At 47.2% G+C, this 22,891-nt stretch overlaps 3 protein-coding genes across 5 annotated transcripts; all 3 read right to left on the bottom strand.

The window, feature by feature from the left end:
* Window positions 1–321: 321 nt before the first annotated feature.
* On the bottom strand, window positions 322–4,437 carry LOC130514740 (uncharacterized). Its single transcript, XM_057014512.1, has 4 exons — window positions 3,670–4,437; window positions 3,458–3,526; window positions 2,488–2,780; window positions 322–1,411 (listed from the first exon to the last, which is right to left on the bottom strand). The coding sequence occupies exons 1-4, from the start codon at window positions 3,875–3,877 to the stop codon at window positions 587–589; spliced, it is 1,395 nt and encodes a 464-aa protein (XP_056870492.1). The 5' UTR covers window positions 3,878–4,437; the 3' UTR covers window positions 322–586.
* Window positions 4,438–4,577: 140 nt separating this feature from the next.
* On the bottom strand, window positions 4,578–9,840 carry LOC130514739 (nuclear body protein SP140-like protein). 3 transcript variants are annotated; one of them, XM_057014509.1, is made up of 16 exons: window positions 9,552–9,840; window positions 9,216–9,390; window positions 8,494–8,739; window positions 8,196–8,315; window positions 7,975–8,108; window positions 7,799–7,843; window positions 7,689–7,719; window positions 7,490–7,573; window positions 7,068–7,190; window positions 6,711–6,850; window positions 6,063–6,131; window positions 5,859–5,989; window positions 5,614–5,731; window positions 5,471–5,542; window positions 5,243–5,386; window positions 4,578–5,181 (listed from the first exon to the last, which is right to left on the bottom strand). In XM_057014509.1, exons 1-16 carry the CDS (start codon window positions 9,693–9,695, stop codon window positions 5,098–5,100), a joined length of 1,860 nt encoding a protein of 619 aa, XP_056870489.1. In that variant the 5' UTR covers window positions 9,696–9,840; the 3' UTR covers window positions 4,578–5,097. The 3 variants fall into 3 exon arrangements, with proteins under 3 accessions (XP_056870489.1, XP_056870490.1, XP_056870491.1); XM_057014510.1 differs by having other exon boundaries at window positions 5,614–5,725; XM_057014511.1 differs by having other exon boundaries at window positions 8,494–8,691.
* Window positions 9,841–10,290: 450 nt separating this feature from the next.
* Window positions 10,291–15,045, bottom strand: LOC130514871 (extracellular serine/threonine protein kinase FAM20C-like). The gene is made up of 11 exons (XM_057014709.1): window positions 14,560–15,045; window positions 13,722–14,207; window positions 12,865–13,043; window positions 12,203–12,281; window positions 12,020–12,112; window positions 11,803–11,918; window positions 11,533–11,713; window positions 10,985–11,094; window positions 10,830–10,911; window positions 10,687–10,746; window positions 10,291–10,586 (listed from the first exon to the last, which is right to left on the bottom strand). The coding sequence occupies exons 2-11, from the start codon at window positions 14,189–14,191 to the stop codon at window positions 10,316–10,318; spliced, it is 1,641 nt and encodes a 546-aa protein (XP_056870689.1). The 5' UTR covers window positions 14,192–14,207; window positions 14,560–15,045; the 3' UTR covers window positions 10,291–10,315.
* Window positions 15,046–22,891: the final 7,846 nt, after the last annotated feature.

Below are 22,891 nucleotides of genomic sequence, written 5' to 3'. Positions count from 1 at the left end.
TTTCATTAATACAATGTATCTCTATGATCTCTACCTATTCTATCCTCTACCTGTCGTCCCCTCTTCTCCTCTCTCTCTACCCAGTCCCCCATCAGCAGGAAGGTTCCCCTACATGAGCCTGGTCCTGCTCCAGGTTTCCTCCTGTTAAAGGGGAGTTTTTCCTTGCCACTGTTGCTTGTTGGGGGTCAGGCCCTGGGATTCTGGAAAGCGCCTAGAAACAATTTTGATTGTATGAGACGCTGTATAAATAAAGATTGAGCGATTGAGGTTCGAATGAAGATTATAGAAAAAATGGCTTTATCAAAATGCACAGACCAACCCTTTCAAATAAATCACATTTAATGGGCTTTTGTTGTCAATCCTGTAAAGGGAGGGTGTTGATGTTTGAGCTCTTGCTCACTGAACATTTGTCTTAGTCATTTAAAAGCATAAAGTAAAGGTGTCAGGACCATTTTATTGCAACTCTATGAAAAGTAGCAGTAAACCAAATGCCAGATCTAGAATTGAATTGTATATATGTTCATCTTGAAGAATGATTTCACGTTGAACAGAGAATTGTCCCCCCTTTGACATCTACGTCTGCCTATCACTTGCGATCGGCCAGTCTCTGCAGCAGGGCGATGATTGTGTCCTGTTTGGACGAGAGCAGCTCCAGGGCCGTGGCTATCCTGCCGAGGGACTCTGCCATTCGCACTTCCCTCCTTTCGCGCCTCTTCTCTCTGGCTTCTGTCCGACGGCGAGCCACCCGATCAACGTAGGCCTCCTCCTCGTGTCGCTGGATAATCTCCTGTAACAACATGGCGTTGGATTGCCATTCGTTTTGTTTCTGGATCTCTCCAGAGGCAACGGTGGTTGACGGTGAGGTGGAGAAGGTAGTAGAGAGACTCGAGCAAGTTGTTGGAAAAGATGACGAGATGCTCGAAGAATTCAGCGTGTTGCTGAGGTGAAAAGGGATGACTCCGGAGGAGAAGGATGGGATTTTGCGCCCAACGTAGCGTGACGTGTTGAGGTCAGGGTTGCTGGACAAACTGAGCAAAGTGGAAACCGAGTCTGTAAAAGAGGGCTCGGAGATTAAGGACGGCGATTGCACAATGGTGGCAGGATGAATCGTGGTTGTGACGTCACCGCTGAGGACCACCAGGGGCTTTATTTCTGAAGGCTTTGTGGAGTTCACGGAGACAACAGCAGCAGTGGTGCTGACTGCAAGACCGCCGCAGGTCCCCTGACCGCCTGTCTGCAAAACCCCCACTGACGTGAAGTCCCCATTATGACGGACGAAGGAGGGGGACTGCGGAGTCGGTGGTTTCTTGACCAAAGGACCAGACAGAGAAGAAACAGAAGTTCCGCTTTTGTTTTTTTTGACATTGAGGTTCTGGGAGCCGACTGTGTCACTGAGAGTGGCGTCCATCAACTGCAAAAACACGAGAAGAGAACAGGTTTCAGAGCTTACAGGGTTCTACAGAGACAGGTGCCTTAATGGATGTAACAGTGTTATAAGCTACAGGTAAGATTCAGGAACATAAAGACACAAAAAAGAAGAGTCTCCAAAGTCAGGACTGTCAGATTGTTTAGAAGGATGAAGCTAACGCCCTTTCACTGTAAAAGTAGTGTGTGCACACGGCTTTCTTTTTTTACACATGGGCAAAACTGCTAATAGGCAACTGAGTTGTTCGATGGCTGAGTGCTACTCTAACAGAAATGAGACAGAGTTTTTTTGTTGAGATGGCAGATTACGTTGGCCTAAAGGCAGTAATACCACCGGTCGTCACTGGACTCTACACCAGGATTCCAGATGTACAGTTCTCACCACTGCTGATTAGAACCAAAGCCCATATAAATGTGGGTCAAATGCAAGTACATTTGGGTCCAAATGCTGATTATACTCATCCCCTATCAATTAAAAGAGCTTGATATTGCCCACTCCAGGTTGGTGGAGAAGTTCTGTCTCAGGTGGAGTTTAGGTATCTCAAGGTCTTGTTCACGAGTGAGGGAAGGAGGAAGCGTGAGATTGACAGGCGGATCAGCGCAGCTTCTGCAGTTATACAGCCGGTGTTCCAAACATGGCGAAGCTCTCGATTTACCGGTCAGTCTACAGTCCTACTCTCACCTAGTCAAGAACTTTGGGTAATGACTGAAAAAACAAGATCATGGATACGAGCGGCCAAAATGAGTTTCCTCGGAAGAGACTATGTGACTATGTCTCTCGGCTGGTCTGGAAGCACCTCAGAATGCTCCCCAATGAACTGGAGGAAGCATCTGCGGGGGAAGGGGCTCTACTTAGGCTGTTGCCACCACGACCAGGTTCCGGACAGAGCGGGAGAAGACGAGACGGGATGAGCAGGTGTTAACAGGTTTTTTGGGCCGACGGGAAAAGGGTTAGAGGATAAACTTATATCAGAACAAGTCAAAAGAAGCATCCTGAGGAGGAAGTGGCCACTAAGAACACGTAAAACCATTTCACTTAACGGTGAAAACATGTCACCTTACATCAAAGAACTCCCAGGACGTTTTGGTATGGCCTGTCTCACGGCTGCGATCTTTAACTCTCTTGTACGTGACAATGAGGTTGTTCCACTTGCGACGGATCTTCTCCACAGGAAGCATGTACCCTTTGGAGGCCAGCTCTTCCTGGACGCTCTGGAAGAGCTGCGAGCGCTCCCGTGTCTTGTACAGACCCCAGCGGCGCCCGACAGCCTCGATGAGACACAGAACAACCTTGGAGGAGAAGTCTGGGCCAGAGGGAAGCACCATCTCTGCGTGAGCTGAGGTCACCGCTGAAGCTGAAACAGAAGTCAGAGCCATGAAACGTTTAAATTAATGAGGCTTTCACAGTCGCTAAAGTAGTCCCCCGCTGTTGCAAACAGAACTTCTCTGTACCAGGTGGAACTTAATCTTTGACATCAAAGTTTGACATCAAATAAGACGGTTCCTGTTAAGACACCTGCAGATATTTCAACGCCTGTCACCTGTCTGCTGATGTTACCAAGATGATACAACTATCATAAGTCATAATGGGTGATCTATGTGGTCACTGGTTGGCTGTTTATAGGGTCTTATGTCCCCTGATAGTGGTTATCTTGCTATTTTATGCTAAGTATTTCAAATCTTGAGGATGCAGTTGTAGAAAAATCTTCTATGTTTCTTGATAGCCACCGTATTATGTCCAACATCCAGGATTACTGCCTTTGATATCGGCAAATACTAAATAACAGACGGACTCTTTGGACTTCTCCAGAAACAGCAAAATTTGCAATTTTCTTGTGCTTTGGAATCTTGTGAGAAGATAATGGAGAATTTTTAATGATTCATTTAATTTGCAATGCAATGAAATTGGGTGAAAAGTGACAACTGCATTCTGGGATATAAAGGCTTGCATTGCGCCCACATGTGCTTTTGCATTTTGCCCCGGACGAGGAGGAGAACACTCAACCGAATCCTCTTCTGATGAAGGACTCACCTGGAGCTATCTTCAGGTAAGTCTTCTCGTCTCCAGATGTTGTAAAGTAGCGTTCGGTACTCACGGGGTCTAACAGGAAAACACATTTGTATCATTCTGAGCTCAGTTCATTTTGATTCAGGAAGCACTAATTCACAATAAAACCACAGATTTGCACCCAAACAGTGACTCTTATCTCCAGAGATTAAGAAAAGCAAACCCAAAACACTCACACAGCAGCACAGGAGTGCTTGTTGTGACTGTTTGCAGCTCCTCTGCAGTCTGATCCCCTCCTCCTCCTCCTCCTCCTCCTCCTCCTCCGCATGCGGTATCTCCACAGGGCGCAGGCGAGTCCTGACTGCCCAGAACCAGCGCAGATGAGCTCTCATCCGCAGCTTCGCTCTTCACATGCTTAATTGCGACTTGCAGGTTTTCCTCCATGGCTCGCCACACACGCACGCACGCACAGTCGACGAGAGCGAGCGTGCGCCGTGTGCGCAGCGCAGACGTCGACAACTGCGGGCAAAGTTTGGAGATCGCAGAGCACTTCAACCTGGGTTTCCAGCCAGCGCGGACGCCAGTAAAAACATGGCGCCCCCACCCGCACTTTTCACGACCCCGCCGCTGCCCCCACAGTCTGCTTTTATTGTGGCGCTGCTGCAAAAGGACAGAGAAATGGCTGCGCTGTCCACCTCAGACCGCGGATGCGCAGAGCGGCTGCGCAGCTCTCAGCACAGATCTGCTGCTGGCGACTGTGACGTCAGCCGAACCGTGTTATAAAATCTTTCATTTGTTGCTTCGCTATTTTAACCAATTAGACAGCTAAAAACACCGTGAAATTGACGTTTCTAATGTGGTTATATATGTATGGTTTGCTGTTTCTTTAGTTGCTGTCACCTCTGACCCCACTAAACAGTTTTAGATCTAATTCTTCAGGGTAACAAAGCATCAGAAATGGGTTTGCATGTATGATGCACATGTCTGTTCCTCTCTTCTTCTCTTTACCATCAGCAGGAGGGTATATCTATGAGCCTGGGCCTGTGAGAACTATTGGAGATGGCCTGATTGGTGACTAGAAATTACATTTAAATGTAAAAATCAGATTAAAGAAGTTAATCAAAGGAATGAAAAAAGAGTCAGATAATATATACATATATATATTAAACTGCAGATACCATCTTTTACATTGGTTCAGAATGCGTACAAATTCATTAAAAACCAAACAAGGATGGTCACGGACATGACAACAACACTGAAAAGCCGGTTCAGGATCAAGATATTACATGAAATTATCCCTGACATCATCATAGATAACATTATCGGTGATTAAAATATGCAGAGGAGGCCCTGAAAGACAGAAACTTGGAAGCAACATACTCAAATCTACCCAAATCTATTAAAAAAATTGACTTGAGAACACTATTTTAATTTACATGAAATTTTCAGACATTGTTGAACATATATTTGTATTCTTGTTAAATACCCAGTGAGAACTGTAAAATGCTGTCTAGCCACTTTGTACCTCTCCTCCCGACCAATCCCATGACACCTTTTTAACACCTCATCTCTGCACGCTTGGGCGTGATTCCGTTAAAGTGGAACGGTTTGTCACTTTTTACACACACACTGGTAAAAATGTGTTGGAAAACTGAGGTTATAGTTCATCCGACGATGTGGAACACGTTCTTAAAATCTTCATCGAACACTTTCTTGAGTCTGTTGCCCATGGCGATGAGTTCGTCAGCCTGTAACACAAGAGCACAGCTCTGAGACCCGAACAGCCCTGAACGGTAACAGCTTTCCTACCTGGTGTGGCGAGGCGCTGTTGGCGAAAATGAGCTCGACCTCAGACACGAACTGGCCGACGGTCTCGTAAAACCGAAACTGGAGCTTCTCTGCGATGATGCCCAGCATCCTTCTTAGCTCCGTGAAGACGGCGGACTCGTCTGGCTGCGGGCGAGAAAAGCGAGGAAATACTCAAACAGGCCTGAAGGTGGGGCTAATGCTCCGATGGACACAACCAAGGACACTCACGGAGGCGCTGGAGCTGGGAGCCTCCGGGAGTTCTTCGGCGGCGCTCAGACGCAGGAGGAGATAATGACATTCCTGTGGATGACAGAGGAGACAGTGAGGCCGCAAGAGGACTGTGACAAAAGCGAGCGTGGCGGCGGCCTCACCAGCAGGTGCTGAGATAGTTGGAGCGACATGGCTTCTTCTCTGCTCTGCTCCTCCTGGTAAAAGCACTCCTCGTTGCTTTTATATACGCAGAAGGTGCACAGCCACTGACCTCTGTCCCTTCCCACAAACACAACACAAATCTGTTAAAGCTCCGCCGTGTAGACGCGCACATTTACTCAGAGGCGACAAGTCAACGTGGGTCGTTTATCGGTCCGTCCACAGGACGAACCGGGCCAGAGCTCACCCGCAATCTGCATCCTCCACGTACGGTAGGTGACACGTCTTGTGGAAGGAGCGGGGGCATTTGTCGCACAACACCAAGCGGTCCTCATCGCTCTTACACACCCAGCACTCGTCGTCGTTCCTCTCATTCTCCTGAGGGAGCAGGCACAGGTTCTGAATGCTGGCTGTCCAGGCGGGGCAGGAAGGAACGCGCAAAAACACTTACCAGGTCATCATCATTCGGATTGCATAGAGGGCAGTTACACTTGAGAAAATGGATCCTCAGGGTTTTGTCCTGAAAGAGACAGATTTGCAGGTTCACGCCTCTTTTTTGTGACTTGCACACTTAAAGGGGACATATGCAAAACTCAGTGCTTTAAAAACATTTGTGTAGCCCCCGGTCTTTTCAGACAAAGTGCATCACTAACATTTCATTTAGATATCAGGGATGCTAAGTTGCATGAAAACGGCATATTTCCCGTTAATTTATCCTTGCTATTAGAGATTGCATGTCTCTTCTCACAGCGCAGTAAATGCTGGGGCAGACAAACAAAAGTGTACACAAATGTGGAGGCCAGGTCATAGGAGGTCCCTATAAAGTGTATAAAATAAATGCCTGCTTAATGTGGTCGATAATAGTAGCAGCACCATTGGCTGTGACAGCTGTGATTAGGGACTGAACAAACTTACATTTGGACATTTTTAATAAAGCAAAAGACATGACACAAAAGTAGAAATACTTGTTTTGCTGAAGTTAGCTACGGACACTAAACTCAAATACTGCCTCAATAATGTAGTCTTCAAACCTAAAACGCACATTACATAAACCATTATTCTAAATTGACGTGGATGCCGTGGTAGCATACACCGTTACCTTTATGAGGTAAGCGAGCGGTTTCCCCTCCCACCGAATGTCTCTCCTCCAGGATGTGTTTGTCTGGCCCAGTGACGCCTCCACAAACTCTATCGGCGTCATCCATCTTGTCGCAGTGCGAATACATTTCCCACAAGTCCCTGGTGGTGAAAGAAAAACATTATGGCTGACGCCATATTGGAGGCCCGACGGTCAACCAGACCGCTCATCTCTCCCTGAGTGGTCTGAGTGGTAAGCAAATGGGTGGCTAAATGAGCCCGCTAGTGTTAGCATTAGCTATTGGGAAAAACTGCCAAACAAGAGCGGCTTTTATGGATCAACAGCCTGTGCAGCAATGTACAACTTTTCTTTTTTTACCTGAGGCAAATCGTTTCTTATGCAAGGCCCCAAAGGAAATTCCGCAGGCAACTTTGAACACGGTGTTGCAAACATCAGGGGAACCTTCTGGTTCCTGCTCCGCCTGTTCATTTAGCTCGCCCTCTGTAAGGGAGGCACGGTGAGTTACCAGGACAGGAAACCATTATCAGGTTGTAGAGTCATAAAGTCAAAATAAAGATGCACAATGTGACGGTTCCAACGCTTCATGATCGATATGGAGGTCGGAGCAAGTAAAGAAGCAAATCAAAGGCAAATTTCAAAGTACTACTTATTAAAAAAAGAGAAATATTTATTTTGATTATCCCAAGGCTGTTTTTTGGCATAAAACAAGACTCTAGAAGTCAATTGTACCACCACCACATCTCAGGTAGCGTGCAACCCGTCAGGGCAGCCAGAAGCACCTGTGGACGAGGATTCCGGGTCTCCGCTTGTTGACGGCTGTTTGTCCGCGTTGGACTTTTCACCTCCGCTTTCATCTTCATCATCTTCACTCCCAAAACAAAACAGAGAGATCTCAGTCATCGCAGTTGTGCTGCATCCGCAGGCACCCGATGCTATTTCACCTCATATTTAAACAGGATTCACATCAGTTCAACAAACCTGAGAGTATTCTGAACAGAGACTTCCTGGCCTACAGGAGAGGACAAATAAAACAGAGTCAGAGGGGACAAAAAAAGCCAAATTCCAGTTGACACGTCCACCATTCTCACCTTTACGGTCCGGCCTCGGAACCTGGTGGACTTCAGGTGACCCTCCTGTGATTTAGTCCAAGAAAGGACAAGTAGATTTACTAGGGCGGCAAAGAGAGCATGAGCAGGCACACACACGTGCACACACACTCGTGGAAATTCCCATCCCACAAACTCAAAAAGGAAAAGCTGTAAACCTGGATGAGTTTTCCCAGCGGGGTGCCCCTGCACTGAATCGTCAGCTTCCAGTTCCTGCATCTCTGCTTTCCGGCAAACCTCTCAAATTCCGTGGGAGAGAACCACTGTCCGCTGACCATGATGCACTTCAGCCCTGATGGCCGGGACCAGAGGAAACATGCTTAGTTCTCACTATCACTGTTTTCCATAAGAGATTTCCGTAATCAGGAGTTCCGGTGACCTTGAGCCATTCGTTTTCTGTCCAGAAGACCATTCTTCTCTCCACACCTCACAGGCAGCTGCACCTCGCAGATGGGCCACCTCCAGATTTCAGTTTTCTCTCCTTTTTTTAGGGGAGAATCTAAACAGAACAACAAAATGAACAGCAAGGATCGTGTTTTAGCCACCTGTTTTATATTAAGGTAAGTTTGTTGACAGTGGACTCACAATAAGTCTAAACAGAACAACAAAATGAACAGCAAGGATCAAGTTTTAGCCACCTGTTTTATATTAGGTAAGTTTGTTGACAGTGGACTCACAATAAGTCAGTTTCCTGGACTTCCTCCTCTGACCTGGCGTCTCCCCACACGAAGCTTTGGTCTGTTTGTCTTCATCCTCCTCACACTTGCTTCCTTTCAGCTTTCTCCTCTTCCTTTTTGCTGGGGTGGCGTTAGTCTCCTCCTTTTCCTCACTTCCTGAAAGCGCCTTCAATCTTCCATCTCTCGCTTCTGATTCCACTTCGTTTTCAATATGAAAAGATGTTAATGACTGGTTACTTCCTGGCCCTGTCAGATCGATTACAGCCGTTTTGATTATTGCCACTGCTTGATTATTGACATTAGGACACCTGATTCTGTTTTCATTGACATTTAATGTAATTATTCTCATAATTAGCTTGTGTCCGTAACTGTAAGATGATATTTCTCTTCATGGTTTGTTCTAAATAGACAGTTTTCCGCCTTTAGACCAAACCCAACATGTTTGATCGGTGCTTTAGTCACTTCAGAGGCTAATGCAAACTTTAATGACCTAGCAAACGAAATCATTTTAGCGGTTTTTGGGATAAATCGAAAATTTAAAGTCAAATCTGGTCAAATCAATCAAATCTAGCGGCTCCCGTCTCCAGACTCATCTTGCGTGAGACCAGCCAGGGTCACGATTCAACAATGAAACACAAGTTTGGGTCCAACTCCGGGTCGGGAACCCACAATTCCATCCTGTAAAATGTGTGTTCCATCATGTGCAGAGTGTAAACACTGACCGTCCATGAGGCTGTAGTGCAGCTTTCTCAGGGTGTGGTATTGGTTCATGAGGAGCTCCACGAAGGCCGCCCTCCAGAATGTGCTGATCAGCTGAGGCTGATTCACCTCCAGCCAGTCCAGGAACTCATAAACAGCTTTCTTCAATTTATCTTTACTCTTCATGCGACTCATCTTCTACAGGGACAGAGAATCAATAAATCCCAAGCTTAAGTGTTTCTTATTGAAAGCCATGGCTGCCAATGATTAAGCAACGAGTGTTCCCTTCCTGACCCTGGAGCATAAATGCGTTATAACCAACGTATTAAACGTAATAAGAAAAGTCGACCCTTCTTTACCTGGTATCTGTCCTCCGGGAGCAGGTCGTGGTCCCTCAGCTGGGTCAGGAAAGTGAGCGGTTTCTCCATGCACGCCATCGCAGTTTTGTGACTGTGGAAAAACTGCAGCAGATCGGCATTTCCCAAGGCTTCTATCGGGTCCATCCTCAAATTATTGTGGAGAAAAACAAACAACAGAAGCGCAACAGAAATCACCAGATGACTTCAAAGTCCGTCTCTATTTCTCTTCCATACCGGAAGCTTCTAGCGAATCCACAGAAGCGCCAAAAATGTTCCATCCTGTCGTTTAGTGACGAAATCGAAAGTGAAATAGTTGTCGCGGTAGTTCGCATCAGTGCCGACAGGGGGAGACATTCGTCTGTGAATGTCTTTTTAATGTCCCCCACAAATACTTATCTTGGAGACTACAGACGAACTAAAATTGTTGTTGAATATTTTGAGAGGTTCAGTATTTACATGTTTAATAGATAGCGTCACCTATAATTGATCATTTTTTCAGTATGAGAACTAAATGCTCAAGTCTCAGTGATTCTTTCTAAAGCTTCCACAGTCGTAACCTCTGGATTTGAACTACTTGTGGGCAGGAAGTGGAAAAATTGCTCTTGTTGCCTCGCAGCTGCCGTTAATCACCAAGATTTGAGGTCAGCTATTGAAGTCTTGGAACCTGCATTCTCACCACAAAATCTTACTCACTTCCTCCTTTCCTGTTGATTGAGAATGAAAATACAAACAGTCCTGATGCATAAAACAAACATAATTTATTGTCATTTGTTTTTCCCGTCAGGCTGTTGATTTTGGTCTTCTTCATACTTTCCCAGGTCATCATAAATGACATCCTGGTGCTGATGCTGACACGTCCGCACCACCTGCAGGACGGTTGCCAGGCGCCGGTCCAGAGCAGACAGGTGTGGCTCAGAGAGGAGGGGGGCCACGGCCGCTAGAGGATCCCGAGCAAGGGACGCCCGCATCATATCGCTCAGCCTGGAGTCAGGGAGGGACAGGAGACGCAGGCGGAGGAGGGTGGAGCGGCGGATCCTGTACGGCACATGGAGGGCACATGAAGGCGTGAAGTGGTTTAAAGTTTAACGGGTTTGCCTTTAAAACACCGGGAAACACCGGTTCTTGCTTTATGTACCTGCAGCATTGCTGCAAAGGAGCAAGTATGGACGGCTCATCCTGAGAGTGACGGCCAAACCTGAAAAGAAGGACACCGTAAGTGTAAACCTTGTTAAAACGGAGTCTGAGCTGTCAGAATCAACACTTCTTCACGGTACTCACGCGCGGCCGTGATCAAGATGCACCAGAAAGGTGTCGTTCCCAAATTTTTCAAATGTCTCATAGTGATGTCTGTCCATGTTGCCTTTAAAAGGAAACCATTGTTATTCTGCCATCATCACGACAAGCAAGCACACGTGTTGGTGCGCGCTACTGACTCATGAGGAAGTCCAGCACGGCCATGTCTATGAGATCCACCAGCCTGGTGCCGCGGTTGTACGGTGGTGTCTGCTTCACTGTGTCACAATAGGCTGGCACCTTCTCCCACCTGAGACAACAGGTGTGTGTGTGTGTTTATTGTCTCTGTGTGTAGTCATTGCTTCAGCCCCATGGCTTCAGATGGAGGGATGGATGCCTGAAATGGGCCCACTATTGTATTAGTTCTCTTCCACTTGTTCGGTTTTACCAGCAGAGGGCAGTAAAGGCCCATAACCGGACACATCCCGGATGTCTGCTACTAAACCAAGGTAGAAACTTCAATAGCAACAGAAGTATTTCCTTGTTTACATTTAAATCAAATGCATTCTTATCCTTCAGATTCCCTGCCGGTTCATCCAGAGGACGGCATTTTTGCCATTATTATTAAGTTCATGAATTCATAGTGCGGGCAGCTTGGACAATGAAATAATCCCTGCGGGTTGACACAACGTTCAGTTCTGGTGTTGGCATTTTTAATCAGATCACTGAAGACAATCGGTGTACCTACTGAGCCAGCTTGGTTCGGCTGTAGGAGCGTTTCCACGGTGACCTCCAGGACCTGCGCGGAGCCAGGGTGAGGTCAGGTAGCATGGCAGCCAGGGAGACCTCCAGCAGGTGCGGCCGGCCACAGACCGGGTGCTCCGTGGAGCAGTAGTATTCGCACTGGCCGTAGAAACACACGTTCCCCGCTACAGGCGAAACAGCAGGTGTGAGGCAGGGTTGGTGTATTTGGTCACTGTGCACATGCAGGCGAGCGCAGGAGCAGCCACACACTGACCCGGGGAGGTGAAGAAGGTCTTCATCAGCTTGTGGTCTGTGGTGATCTCCCTGATCTCTGTGGTGACATTGATAAGTCGACCCACCACCGGAGGGACCCTGTGGAAGCCCAACAACCTGACGCAGAAAGAAGGGAAGGTGCAGGATCAGGCCGCAGGGAGTTTTTTTATTTAATTCAAGCTCTATAAATCCATTAACCCCCCCAGCCTCCGTTCTACCTGTCCAGGTGAAAGGCTGCGATCTCCGCATTGTGCCTTTCAAAGTCGGAGAAGTAGAAGAGGTTTACATCCGTCTCTGCCTGTCTGGACTGTCTACTCCGGAAAAAACACACAGGCATGAGCACAGACACAGATGGATGCCTGGGGATAAAAGCAAACGCTGCTGTTGTAAAGCGCTCCTACTTCATGGGTTTGAGCAGAGCTTGTCCGTGGTTCGGGAAGGACATGAGCAGTTTCAGCTGGGTACCTCCTGTCTTTTGGACTGGAAAATATGTGGTATCCACACACACTTACACTCATTTCAAGGCATTCAAGGTGTCTGATGAAGGAGAAATCATCCGTATGTGTCGCGACATTTATGTGTGTTAACTGGGATTAGAGCTTCATCTGCGCCACACACCACAAATCCAGAGCCGAGCTGTCTGAGACAGTAGGGACGTGTCGAACGTGCACGAGCCGTCTACCTCTGTTTAATTTAGATTTTGCATACTGTTGCTGTTGGTTATTTACTTCCAGATACACCAGGATCCACCATCTGCTCTGCATTTCTATGAATCTACCCCTGGAGTTGTAAATATGAACCCTGGCACAGTGGAGTGAGCCTGGCCTCTGGCTCTCTTTCACATGTGCTTGTTTGTTTTAAAGCGACGAGGGTTGGCATCGGCGTTTGTGTCTGATCTACATGATCTAACCTGAACAAACACCGGTGCTGTAGCGGTGATCCAGAGTACAGATCACTGGCGGTGCCATTTCACCTGTGGGAGACTGTTAACCCGCCCGGATGGAGCGTAAAATAAGCAAAAGAGGGATTTGAGGATTGTGTGGGAGAGTGAGAACTCGCTCACCCGCGTTGAGGATCCGCTGCGTCGCCAGGTAGTGAGTCAGCTGATCCAGGTTGGGATCCCTCCTGTCGTACAGCTCCCAGCGAGTGATCCCCAGGTGGAAGCGCAGCCAGGGAGGGTGCGTGTCCACGTCGTTCGTCCAGTCCATCTTGTCGTAGCCTTCCTCCTCACTGGCGCTCCACCTGCAGGGTAAAGACAAGAGGAGACAAATCCAGGTTTACGGTCTCTTTTCATCGAAACATCAACCCTCACGAGGCAACATTTTAGCAGCCGATTTCACAGTTCCTGGCCGGGATGTTTCAGAATGACAAAATCAACTGCAGAACTCCTGGGAAGCTCTGAGAGGGACAAAAAAATGTCTCAAGGAGGCCATCTTTGCTGAGGGCACAACCTTAGAGCTACTTCCTTCCATGATATATAAATATTTGTCGTCCAGGAGGGGCTCAGAGAAGGGGGATGTCCCCTTCATGGAGAGGAGCCAGTTGAGGTGCTTGAGCATCAAGGACGCCTCCCTGGTGAGGTTTTCCAGGCACGTCCCAACAGAACAAGGGCCCATGGAAGACTCAGAACACGCTGGAGGGACTATGTCTCCCAGCTGACTTGGAAGAGCCTCAGGATCCTCCCCAGGATAAGCGGTAGAAGATGGATGGGTTGGATTTGAGAGCTTTTATATCTTACACTGCCATGTCAAGAACAATCTATGAAAAACCCAAACCGGGGCTGCTGGAAGAAACATCTCCATTCCTGTGGAGCATGGTTAGAGCATGTAATAGCCTTGATAAGATTTCCCTAGTGGTGACATGGCGACGGTCCACTGCTGTGTGAAACTCCTTTTATATTGTCAAAAACATTCCACTCACCACTCACTGTCAGCACTGATGGCCTCCTCTTCCTCATATTCTTCATGTTCTCCGTCCTCTGTTTGTTCGCTGGTCCTCACCCGAAGGAGCCAATCATCTTCCTGCAGTGGGGGGCGTGGCAGGTTGTACAGCGGGTGTCTGAACAGCGCCTCGAGCCTTGCGCGACCCTTCACCTCCTGCGCTGCTCTTCCACCTCCAGTTAATTTCTTTTCACTCCCGCTGAAGGAGTCTTCGCCAGCCGGACGTGAGCTCTGGACCTTCCTTTGGGGACGCCCTGCATCCAGGGGACTTGGGTGGGAACCATGCTGCACAGGATCTGTGTCCTGGGTGGAGGAAGATGGAGGGAGGACGCATGCAGTTTGGAGGATGGAGAGGCAGAAAAAGGCCAGGAGGAGGTGGAGGGCGAGGGACAGGCAGGCCAGACTCAGGTAGATGGAGCGAGTGGATTTAGCCAGGTTCAGCCTTCTCATTCTGGAGGGAAACAGGCTGCAAATGGAGACCGGCGACAATGAGAGGAGGAGCTTCACACTGTTAGCTTCTACGTGACAATCCTACAGTTGAGTCGCTCAACATTTTCATGCTGAAGCTTCTTTAGCAGACTTGGGCCATCATAGAAGTGTTTGGATATACTGTCAGTGAAATGCTACACAGGTATGTAACCTACCATAAAGTCAGTTCAGAGCAGTGCTGCATTCATGAGCCACACTGCAGCAAACTTAATCAGAGTCCTGTCACATAATCATTCTCCTCTGAGCCGCAAAGAACAGGATACCAAGAAAATCAATCCATTATTGAGTAGCTCCCATATTCCCTGTGAGGACGGGCAGGAATTACTTACATCTCTTCCCCTTCAAGTCCTTTTAATTACCAGTCTCCACGGTGCTCCGCAGCTAACGAGGCAGATCTTCAGTGTGGTTGGATGTTTGTCCTGTTTGTGTGTTATCTGATGTGTTGCGGTGACCCGTGTCTGCGTGACCCACAGCGAGGAGGAAGGCAGCGAGGATATGAACTTTTAGTTTGCCCGGATCAATACGGGCGGCTGATATTTATGACAGTACTGGTGCAGCGCAGCCAGGGAGCAGACATTTTGGGGGGTTTTTTGTCTTGAAAGATTTTTCTTCTGTTGTGTTTATGCTCTTTGGGCTTTAAAAGCTGATTTTGTCTTCATTTCCTTTTAATGAGCCCCAGGAAGCATCACCTGCCTACTGTTCTGCTAGCACCTGGCAGCAAAGCACATCACTCCTGACGGATCGATCCGCGTTTAATCAACGCTTCCTGTTAACAACGCTTTGTCTTTAAATATGTCCCTGCTTTTCTCCCAGCCCCTTCTCTAACGCACCATTGTAACTTCAAATCTAGTGTTTTTCTTTCTCTTCCTAACAGGGTTTTTTTTTTTTACATTTACAATTAGTAATGTAAAATCGGTAAATGTAAAAAACCAACTACAGACGCGGTAGGAGTAGAAAGCACCAGTGTTTGTTAGCTGTGGTCTGATCTCAAACTCACGAGAACATTCCCCAACAAATGTGATTAAAACGCAAACGCTTGGACAGATGGTATGGGGTAAGGTGGTGGTTCTGAACAGGGGGGCTATTCTATTCGTAGTCATAGAGGGCACAGCCTGACTACAGGCGATCATTACTGGGAATAAAGAGCTTTTCTCGTGCAGGTGCAGGGATGTGACCACCAGCAGTTTCACAGGTGACATCATGAAACCAGAGGTTCCTGCTCATGCAGCATCACGACCCTGCCTGATAAAAGAGGAGTAAATTGGCTTTTAATCTTCAAATTTCTTCCTATTTTTATTTAAAGAGGGAGGGTTTAATGACATTTCCTGCAGCCTACCACTAGGGGATGGGTGAGTTCCTTTAACGTTGCTTTTTGATTACTATTACGCTGTCACAACAAGCAACAGAGCGCTCACTCTGCTGCATATTTCAAGTACCAACCATTTGGCATCAGTGACTTTGTTATTTCATCCTTTGTTCTACACCTGTATTTTTCTTCCTCCCGGTTATTCAGGTTTTCAGGTTTATTGGTTGAAAAGGCTGCTCAGTCCATCCAGACTTTGTTATACTTTTGCTCTGTATTTATAATTTATTGCATTGGTAAACATAACAAGACACGTTCTACGTTGCAACCAATTCCCCTCCTCTTTATTGCCTTCTTTGTGATTCGCATGCACATAAAACATCACAGCAGAGCAACAAGAGCAAAGCTTTGAAGCTCCATTTCCTCTCAGCTTTTAATGCGGGTTGCTTGGAAACAACCTAGAATTTGGCGGCTAATTGGAGTGTGTGTTTGTGTGTGAGCCTTCGTTCAGCCCGCAGGTGGACGGACACTCAGCACATTCAGGATAATGAGGGAACGTGACTACCGGATCACTTCAGTCGCATTAGTGCCGGGATGGGATCATGTGACTGGACCAGCTCATGTGATTTGTGTGTTTGTTTTTAATGAGCTCATTAATAACTGATTTCTAAGTAATTAGGGTGAGTATGAGTACTGTTCACAGGGGATATCTACAACTATAATACTGGTGTGTGTGTGTGTGTGTGTGTGTGTGTGTGTGTGTGTGTGTGTGTGTGTGTGTGTGTGTGTGTGTGTGTGTGTGAAGGGTTTCATCATGTGTTGCCTGGCGTTTGATGTGTTGTGAAAGCTCCCTGGTCTTTCACTGATCCTCCATCCTCTCTTCGTCTCAGGCTCTGTCACGGCTCGTCTCTCCCTCTCTTTCCTCACACCTGCTCACTTCCTTCTTTATTCCTCCCCTCACTTTCCACCCACTCCCTCTCCACCTCCCCCACGACCCTTTTTCCAGAGACCTGGAATCTTTGAAAGCATCCACTCCTGTGGCTCCGACTGCTGCTCCCACACTCCTGGTATGGATGGCCATGAATATTTCATCCGGGGTGGAGAAGGAGAGAGGATTTGTTTTCTAAAAAAAACATTCTAAAAAAAAATAATAAAAAAGGTGGGTGAGATGAGCAACAATGTGCAGGGTGAGAAGGTAACGGAACAGTGAGAGCGAGAGATATAAAAACAGAAGAAGCAGGTTTACTAGTTTGATCACAGAGGTGGAATATCAGAGTTAAACCCGCAATAATTCTGATCATTAACTTATTTCCATTTGTCCTCCAGGCGCCTCTGTCCTCTCTCTCTTATCAATAATCTCTCTAGCTGCTTATTCAAAACTATAATTGCATTAGTTAGCTGGGAAAATGTATGTTGATTGGCCAGATGCCTCATAAAAGCCTGACGCCTGCAATTTTTTATAGGCTTCAATGCCAGAGATTTGCCAGATGGACTGAGGCCGACGCCCCCGGCCCTTTTAGTCCTACGCACTCCAGAGAAAATCCGAGGCGCAGGGCAAAATGCAAAATTTACATTTCTGTTTCTGCACATCTGTGGCGCTCAGAACGATGTTTTGAAATTGAGGAAGTCACAGATTCCAGACGTTGTTTAATGCATGGCCCCGGCGCCAAAGGCTCCGCAGTTCCTCCCAGGCTAACACACAGTGTTAGCATCCGGCGTTAACTGGCATCATTGGGAAACGTCAGGTGTGTTTTACACTCTGGGTGAAGTCAGGTGGACAGTCAGACTCATGTAATGCGGAAATGCGAAGGAAAGAGCGGTTTCATGCAGTCCTAAAGTTGTGCAAACATCGTAACCAGTCATGCTCCTGTGGTGGAGCTCCCAGTACCAACACTGGTGCTCTCAACTATACAGCTGTGAAACATGCTGTGGATCTTTGCCGAAGCGTGCTGAATTCCGGAGGCTTCCCGGGTCACCACACCAACCACCTCCTTCCTGGAAGATGTTCCATCACCACCAGAGATGTGCTCCATCACCAAGGCATCAGCTGAGAACTTCAGGGTTGATGGGAGGTGAGCCAGAGTTCTGTTTTAGGGATAAGTCCCAAGTTTTCTGCAGGTCTCTTACCCGATTTAGTGAGAGGTTGATGTGGATGGCTGTGGAGATGGTGTAATATTTGGATCTGACGCAGAGGTAGGTGCCCTGCTGAGGGTCCATGGTGAATGTGGGACAGAACCACCCTCTCAAAATGGTAATGCTGGAGTGGCCTGTAGTCATTCCCTGGGGTCTTTGTGGGTCCAGGTCGAGGGAGAAGGTCGGGAAGAGAGAGGAGAGCACATCAGCCAGCAGTGAGGACCTGCTCTGAGAGTGACCCAGCAGTGACCTTTTTTGTTACACAAGGTCTTTATATTACCGAGTCTACCTGACATCAGGAGTTCAGTCACCTGTGCAAAGATAGGGGAAGATGGAATAAATCAGTACGCCAGGCAGCAGCACATAGCCTGACATTCCCAGGCTGAGCTGGTGCACACGGAGATTTTATCTGTCCGTCATTATTGTGATTCTGTTGCTCGACGTTCCTCTTCCTACACACACGGAGTAGAATTTGAGTTTTTGCTTCATCTCTTTAAATGAAAGAGACACTATCTGACCAAACATGGTAAAGTTAATTATGTGTCCGCGTTACTCTACCACCTGGTGTAGGTTTAGATTGCAGGGTCAGGAAATATAAATATAATTAATTAAATATAATGTGATTAACTGACACTTAAACAAACAACCCCCCCCCCCCCCCCCCCCCCCCCCCCAAAAACTAATTCGAATTACAGTTATTTGCCTTTCTTAAAGTGACAGTCAAATAGGGACTTATCCTGTGGGCTCAGATTATTACACGCGACCAAAGAGGAGGGGTCTGAGGTCATCACATCGCACAGACAGAGCCTTCGGTGTGGGAAAGTAAAAATGCGGCAAGTCTTTGAAATGAAAAGCTTTTGGTATGGAGACATGGACGAGACGGTTAAGATGCATCTTTGTTCTGGAGCAGGCATATAGACTTTAATCCCATCACTCACAATGGAGACGCTAGAATGTGCATAGAATGCAGGAGAGGAGTGAGTTATACAGAAACAATGGTTACAAAATGTTCAAAAGCACAATTGCAGTAAGAAATCCACCTGGCGGGCCTCGCCAGCTTTGCATCATCCTAAAATGGAATTATTGTTCCCTATATTCCCAAGTTACCCATGATCAGCAGGTGCCGTGTGTCCTGAATAAATATGCTACACATGCTGCATATGTAGGACGTCTGAAGTGAAGTGCTGCATCTGAAGCAGCTCCCACCAACACTTCTTACTGTTTTTTTATAATCTTTACAGTAGAGCCATTCTATATTTGATCATTTAACACCCACAGGACACAGGAGAGGCTTTGTGTGTGTGTGTGTGTGTGTGTGTGTGTGTGTGTGTGTGTGTGTGTGTGTGTGTGTGTGTGTGTGTGTCCCTCTCCCAATGGCACTGGAAGCTCTCTGAGAACACTGTTGTGTCATTTGTAAAATATTTGGCGTAACATACATAGAAATTGAATGAATTTTTAAACAGGTCTAAGCCCCCCACCACCACCACCACCACCACCACCACCACCACCACCACACACACACACACACACACACACACACACACTCTTAAATCTAATCTAGGACTAGAGGGTGACTGGGTGCACCATACATTCATATTTCAGTTGCAGAAAGCTAGCTGCAGGGCATTTACTTTTAGCCTGAACTCTCTCTCTCTCTCTCTCTCTCTCTTGCTCTCTCTCTCTCTCTCTCTCACACACACACACACACACACACACACACTCACTCTGTTTGTGTGTTATGCCAAAAGAACTTCTACTCACATGTGTGTGTGACCAAGTTTTTCCACACATTTTGGTCCCACACTCCCTCATGTTCCGGCTTATTTTTGCATCACACGTGGCTTTTGCTGAGAGTTCCTGCAGTTTGAAGACAGACGCTGCGTAAATGTGCCAAATAATGACAAAAATCAGAAAGTTTCAGTCTAAGAGTGACTAATCTAATCTCGTCCAATTTCAAGGGTATGTTAGGAATCGTGCAGGTGTACAAAGAGAATGGACAAACAGTTTCAATTGAATTAAATGTTACCAGGAGCTTATGGAGTCATGCTGCTGGGGAAATTAGCCACAATATCTAACAGATATATATAAAAGAGGGTGTTTGCTGCAACAAAAATGGCCGTAATGAGAAAGAAAAGGATATAAATGGAGACAGAAAGAGGAACGCAATTCAAAAGAAGATGTTTTGAAAGGAAATAATTGCCCAGCGAAGGTTTTAAACATTGGTATCAAGTCTAATCTGCGGTGGATTCCACGATAGAATTGGACACGAGTGTTAGAAGTTCCCCTCACGTTTATTCAACACGAGTGCAGCATTTAATTATTCCTTAGGTTCTGATCGTCCCATGCTGTCAGACATCCAGCACACCGGCGGACTCATTAATATTATCCTTTATTTCATTACCACATATTTAACTCGGACAGTTCCGCTCTGATTAGAGCAGCAGAGCACTAAAGCTGAGCCAGCTAGAACTGGCCAACGGGGTCAACAGCGCAATGATTACCGATGAAAATGATTCAACTTTAATGGGATTTCCTGATCCTAGCAACAGCATTTAGGAGGAGACATTATTGACAACACATTGGAATGTGTGTGTTGTATAATCCATATTTTAATGTGATGAGAACACAAAATAAGCAGCCGTCCGGCTCAGACCTCCGCCAAGCAGCTCATTCCCCCACATAATGTAACTCACACCCGTAGTAGAGTCTGTACAGTATATAGGCAGTAGTAATAAAAGGTTACATATCAGTCAATTTACGATCAAACCCTTCTACTTTAATGTTTGGATGAACAAAGGTGAAAATCCCTCTGGAATCTGATACGTCACCAAGATTTAATCCTCTTTTCCTTGGCCCATGATTGACTTTTCCAGAAAATTTGACTCAAATCTTTAACCTTTCGAGTTATTTTGCAAGCACAGAGGCCGGTCGTCACAAGCTTCCTCGGCTGAGGTGATAAAGCGGACTGGGATTATCCCATTGCCTGGTTGATTATCCCTGGTTCTGCTTCCCATTTCTCTATTTTCCCAGTTGCTTGTTAGAGAACTGAGGGAGATGGAGACTGAGAAAGAGGAGGGTGTGTTCCGGTCCAGATGGTGTCTCTGTAGGGATTCTGTGTGTGTGTGTGTGTGTGTGTGTGTGTGTGTGTGTGTGTGTGTGTGTGTGTGTGTGTGCCATGTGGAGGATGAGTAGGTGGATTATCTGTGTCCCTGAAAAGGGAAACTGCTGAGTGGGGATATTTAAATGAAAAAATGAATTAAAAACAAAGGGAGTGACCAGTGAGACGGCTATAAAGGGAATCAGACCACGATAATCTGATCTTTTTCCATCGGCCTCGGCAGTTTCAGCCGTGCGCAGACTCCTCACTGACCTTTTCCACGATGACGTGTGCGCAGCCTATAGGTGGCAGCGGCCGTTTGTTATCCTCACATCACCGCTTCTGCGTTGAATTTCTCCCGATGAACGCTGCGGCCAGCTGCGGGCTTTGGTAAAGCTTTGCTCGAGAGTGTTGCCACGGCTCAGACTGTTGCCTCTGATCACTGCCTCCCTCGGTCCATCGTTGTTTATTGCCCCGCGTGGAGCAGAGGCGTGTAATTACAGCGGAGCGGCGGGATCAGTCTGAGGTCACTGCTGATGCCGTCGGTACAGCCTGGGGCTGACGGGGAAGCACAGGGTGGGGGCACAGGAGGAAAACGATGGCTGGTACAGCCATTGATGCTTTGGTTTATTCATCAAAGTGCCAACGATCTTGCTAGCAGCCAAGGAACTGAAGGAAATAGGAGGCAGCCTAATTACCCAGAGGTCACAGCTCAGGCAGAGGGGGATTTCTGTCCCGCTGCCTTCCAAGTACCCAGCATGGGGGTAAATGTGATCATTGTTGCCCAAGTGGGGCTAATTTACAGACCATCAGCAGGTGCTTTTGCTTCCTGGGTTCTCCGAAGACGTTCTGAGCCAACTTGAGTCCCGGAGAAGAGTGACCACATGGGCAGCACGCTGCTTTCCCGCACAGATGGAGCAACGTTGGCACAGCGGACGCTTCAGATGATGCGGAGGAGGGGGGATTTGGGGGGAGTAAGACCAACTTTGGACGGTGCCGTTATCACCATTGTGGGAAAAGGAACAACCTCCGATTCTTGGAACTCATCGCACAGTTGGATCACGTTTAGGAGTTTGGTCAAAGGCATGTCATCTCCCCGGGTGGGAGGTGCTCATTAGCCTAATAGGCGGGGAAGGGAAGGACGGCAGCGGCGTGCCGAGTCTGCTTCGTTATTGTGGGTGCAGCTCTGTTGTCAGGATTTTGTGTTCTGAAGGATATGAAAGTGGTGCCGTCATGCACAGCCACACAGGAGCACGCACGGCTGCACAGTATCAATGATCTAGAGAGTCCTTCTCTGTAACCGGGCTGGTAAATATCACTGGCTTCCGATGCTCGACGTTCCTTTAAAGGCGCTGCTGACTTTAGGAATAAGCAGCCCAAAGATTTCAAAAGGACTTCAGTTTAGCTACACTGTTAAAAAACGGTACAGCAGGAACAGGCTAAATAATCCCAAGGATGATAAATAAACAGTTTTCTCCTAAGATTTATTCAAGCTGAGTAGCAGATCATCGAAAGACGCTCCCTGGTGAAGCATTAAAGCTAGAAATCATCAATCATCGTCCCTCCGTCCGTCGTTCATCTATAGAAGAAGCCTGGAAAAACAACGGACTGGAGCCTGAACGGCAGATCTTAAACAGTGGGGACGCTTTACATCCTGGAGATCAATCTAGTCCCATCCTGGATTACACATGATTGCAATTCTTCTCCCGGTGGATCACAATGGATTAGACTAGTAATCCAACAGCACAGATCATCTCCTGCCCCCGGTGGTCGCTCGCAGGGACCCAGAGGTCATAGGTTAAATCTGTGCTGCAGCCACGGGTTCTGCTCCACATAAACAAACCAGTTTTATATGGAACCGGTTCCAACTGACAGGTAAAATCACCTGTGTCAGAGGGAAAGAGTTATTTTCTGTCTGTCTTCCTTTATGTCCAATATTACATTTAAACAACAGAGGAGGAGGAGCAGGAGGAGGAGGAGGAGGAGGAGGAGGAGGAAGAGGAGGAGGGGACCCGAGTCATGCTGGAGGGCTTCCATCTCCCATCTTGGAGTTCCCCCAGAGGCGCTGGAGAGAAGATGGCTGCGATGATTCAATGGAAGGGAGGAGAAGGGCCTTTAGTTGCATCCA

This window comes from Takifugu flavidus, chromosome 18 (genome assembly GCF_003711565.1).
Source record: "Takifugu flavidus isolate HTHZ2018 chromosome 18, ASM371156v2, whole genome shotgun sequence".
Lineage (NCBI taxonomy): Eukaryota > Metazoa > Chordata > Actinopteri > Tetraodontiformes > Tetraodontidae > Takifugu > Takifugu flavidus.
This window is presented reverse-complemented; position numbering and strand designations above follow the sequence as displayed.

Coding starts and splice junctions, on each gene's coding strand:
- LOC130514740 (XM_057014512.1), bottom strand. CDS start 3,877: ATGGAGGAAAACCTGCAAGTCGCAATTAAGCATGTGAAGAGCGAAGCT. Junction 2,781..3,457: donor TTACCTGAAGATAGCTCCAG/GTGAGTCCTTCA, acceptor CTTCTGTTTCAG/CTTCAGCGGTGACCTCAGCT. Junction 1,412..2,487: donor CGTCCTGGGAGTTCTTTGAT/GTAAGGTGACAT, acceptor GTGTTTTTGCAG/TTGATGGACGCCACTCTCAG.
- LOC130514739 (XM_057014509.1), bottom strand. CDS start 9,695: ATGGACCCGATAGAAGCCTTGGGAAATGCCGATCTGCTGCAGTTTTTC. Junction 8,740..9,215: donor GCACTACAGCCTCATGGACG/GTCAGTGTTTAC, acceptor TCGATCTGACAG/GGCCAGGAAGTAACCAGTCA. Junction 5,990..6,062: donor ATCCGAATGATGATGACCTG/GTAAGTGTTTTT, acceptor CTGCTCCCTCAG/GAGAATGAGAGGAACGACGA.
- LOC130514871 (XM_057014709.1), bottom strand. CDS start 14,191: ATGAGAAGGCTGAACCTGGCTAAATCCACTCGCTCCATCTACCTGAGT. Junction 13,044..13,721: donor ATCAGTGCTGACAGTGAGTG/GTGAGTGGAATG, acceptor TTTACCCTGCAG/GTGGAGCGCCAGTGAGGAGG. Junction 10,587..10,686: donor CCTTTGCAGCAATGCTGCAG/GTACATAAAGCA, acceptor TGTGCCGTACAG/GATCCGCCGCTCCACCCTCC.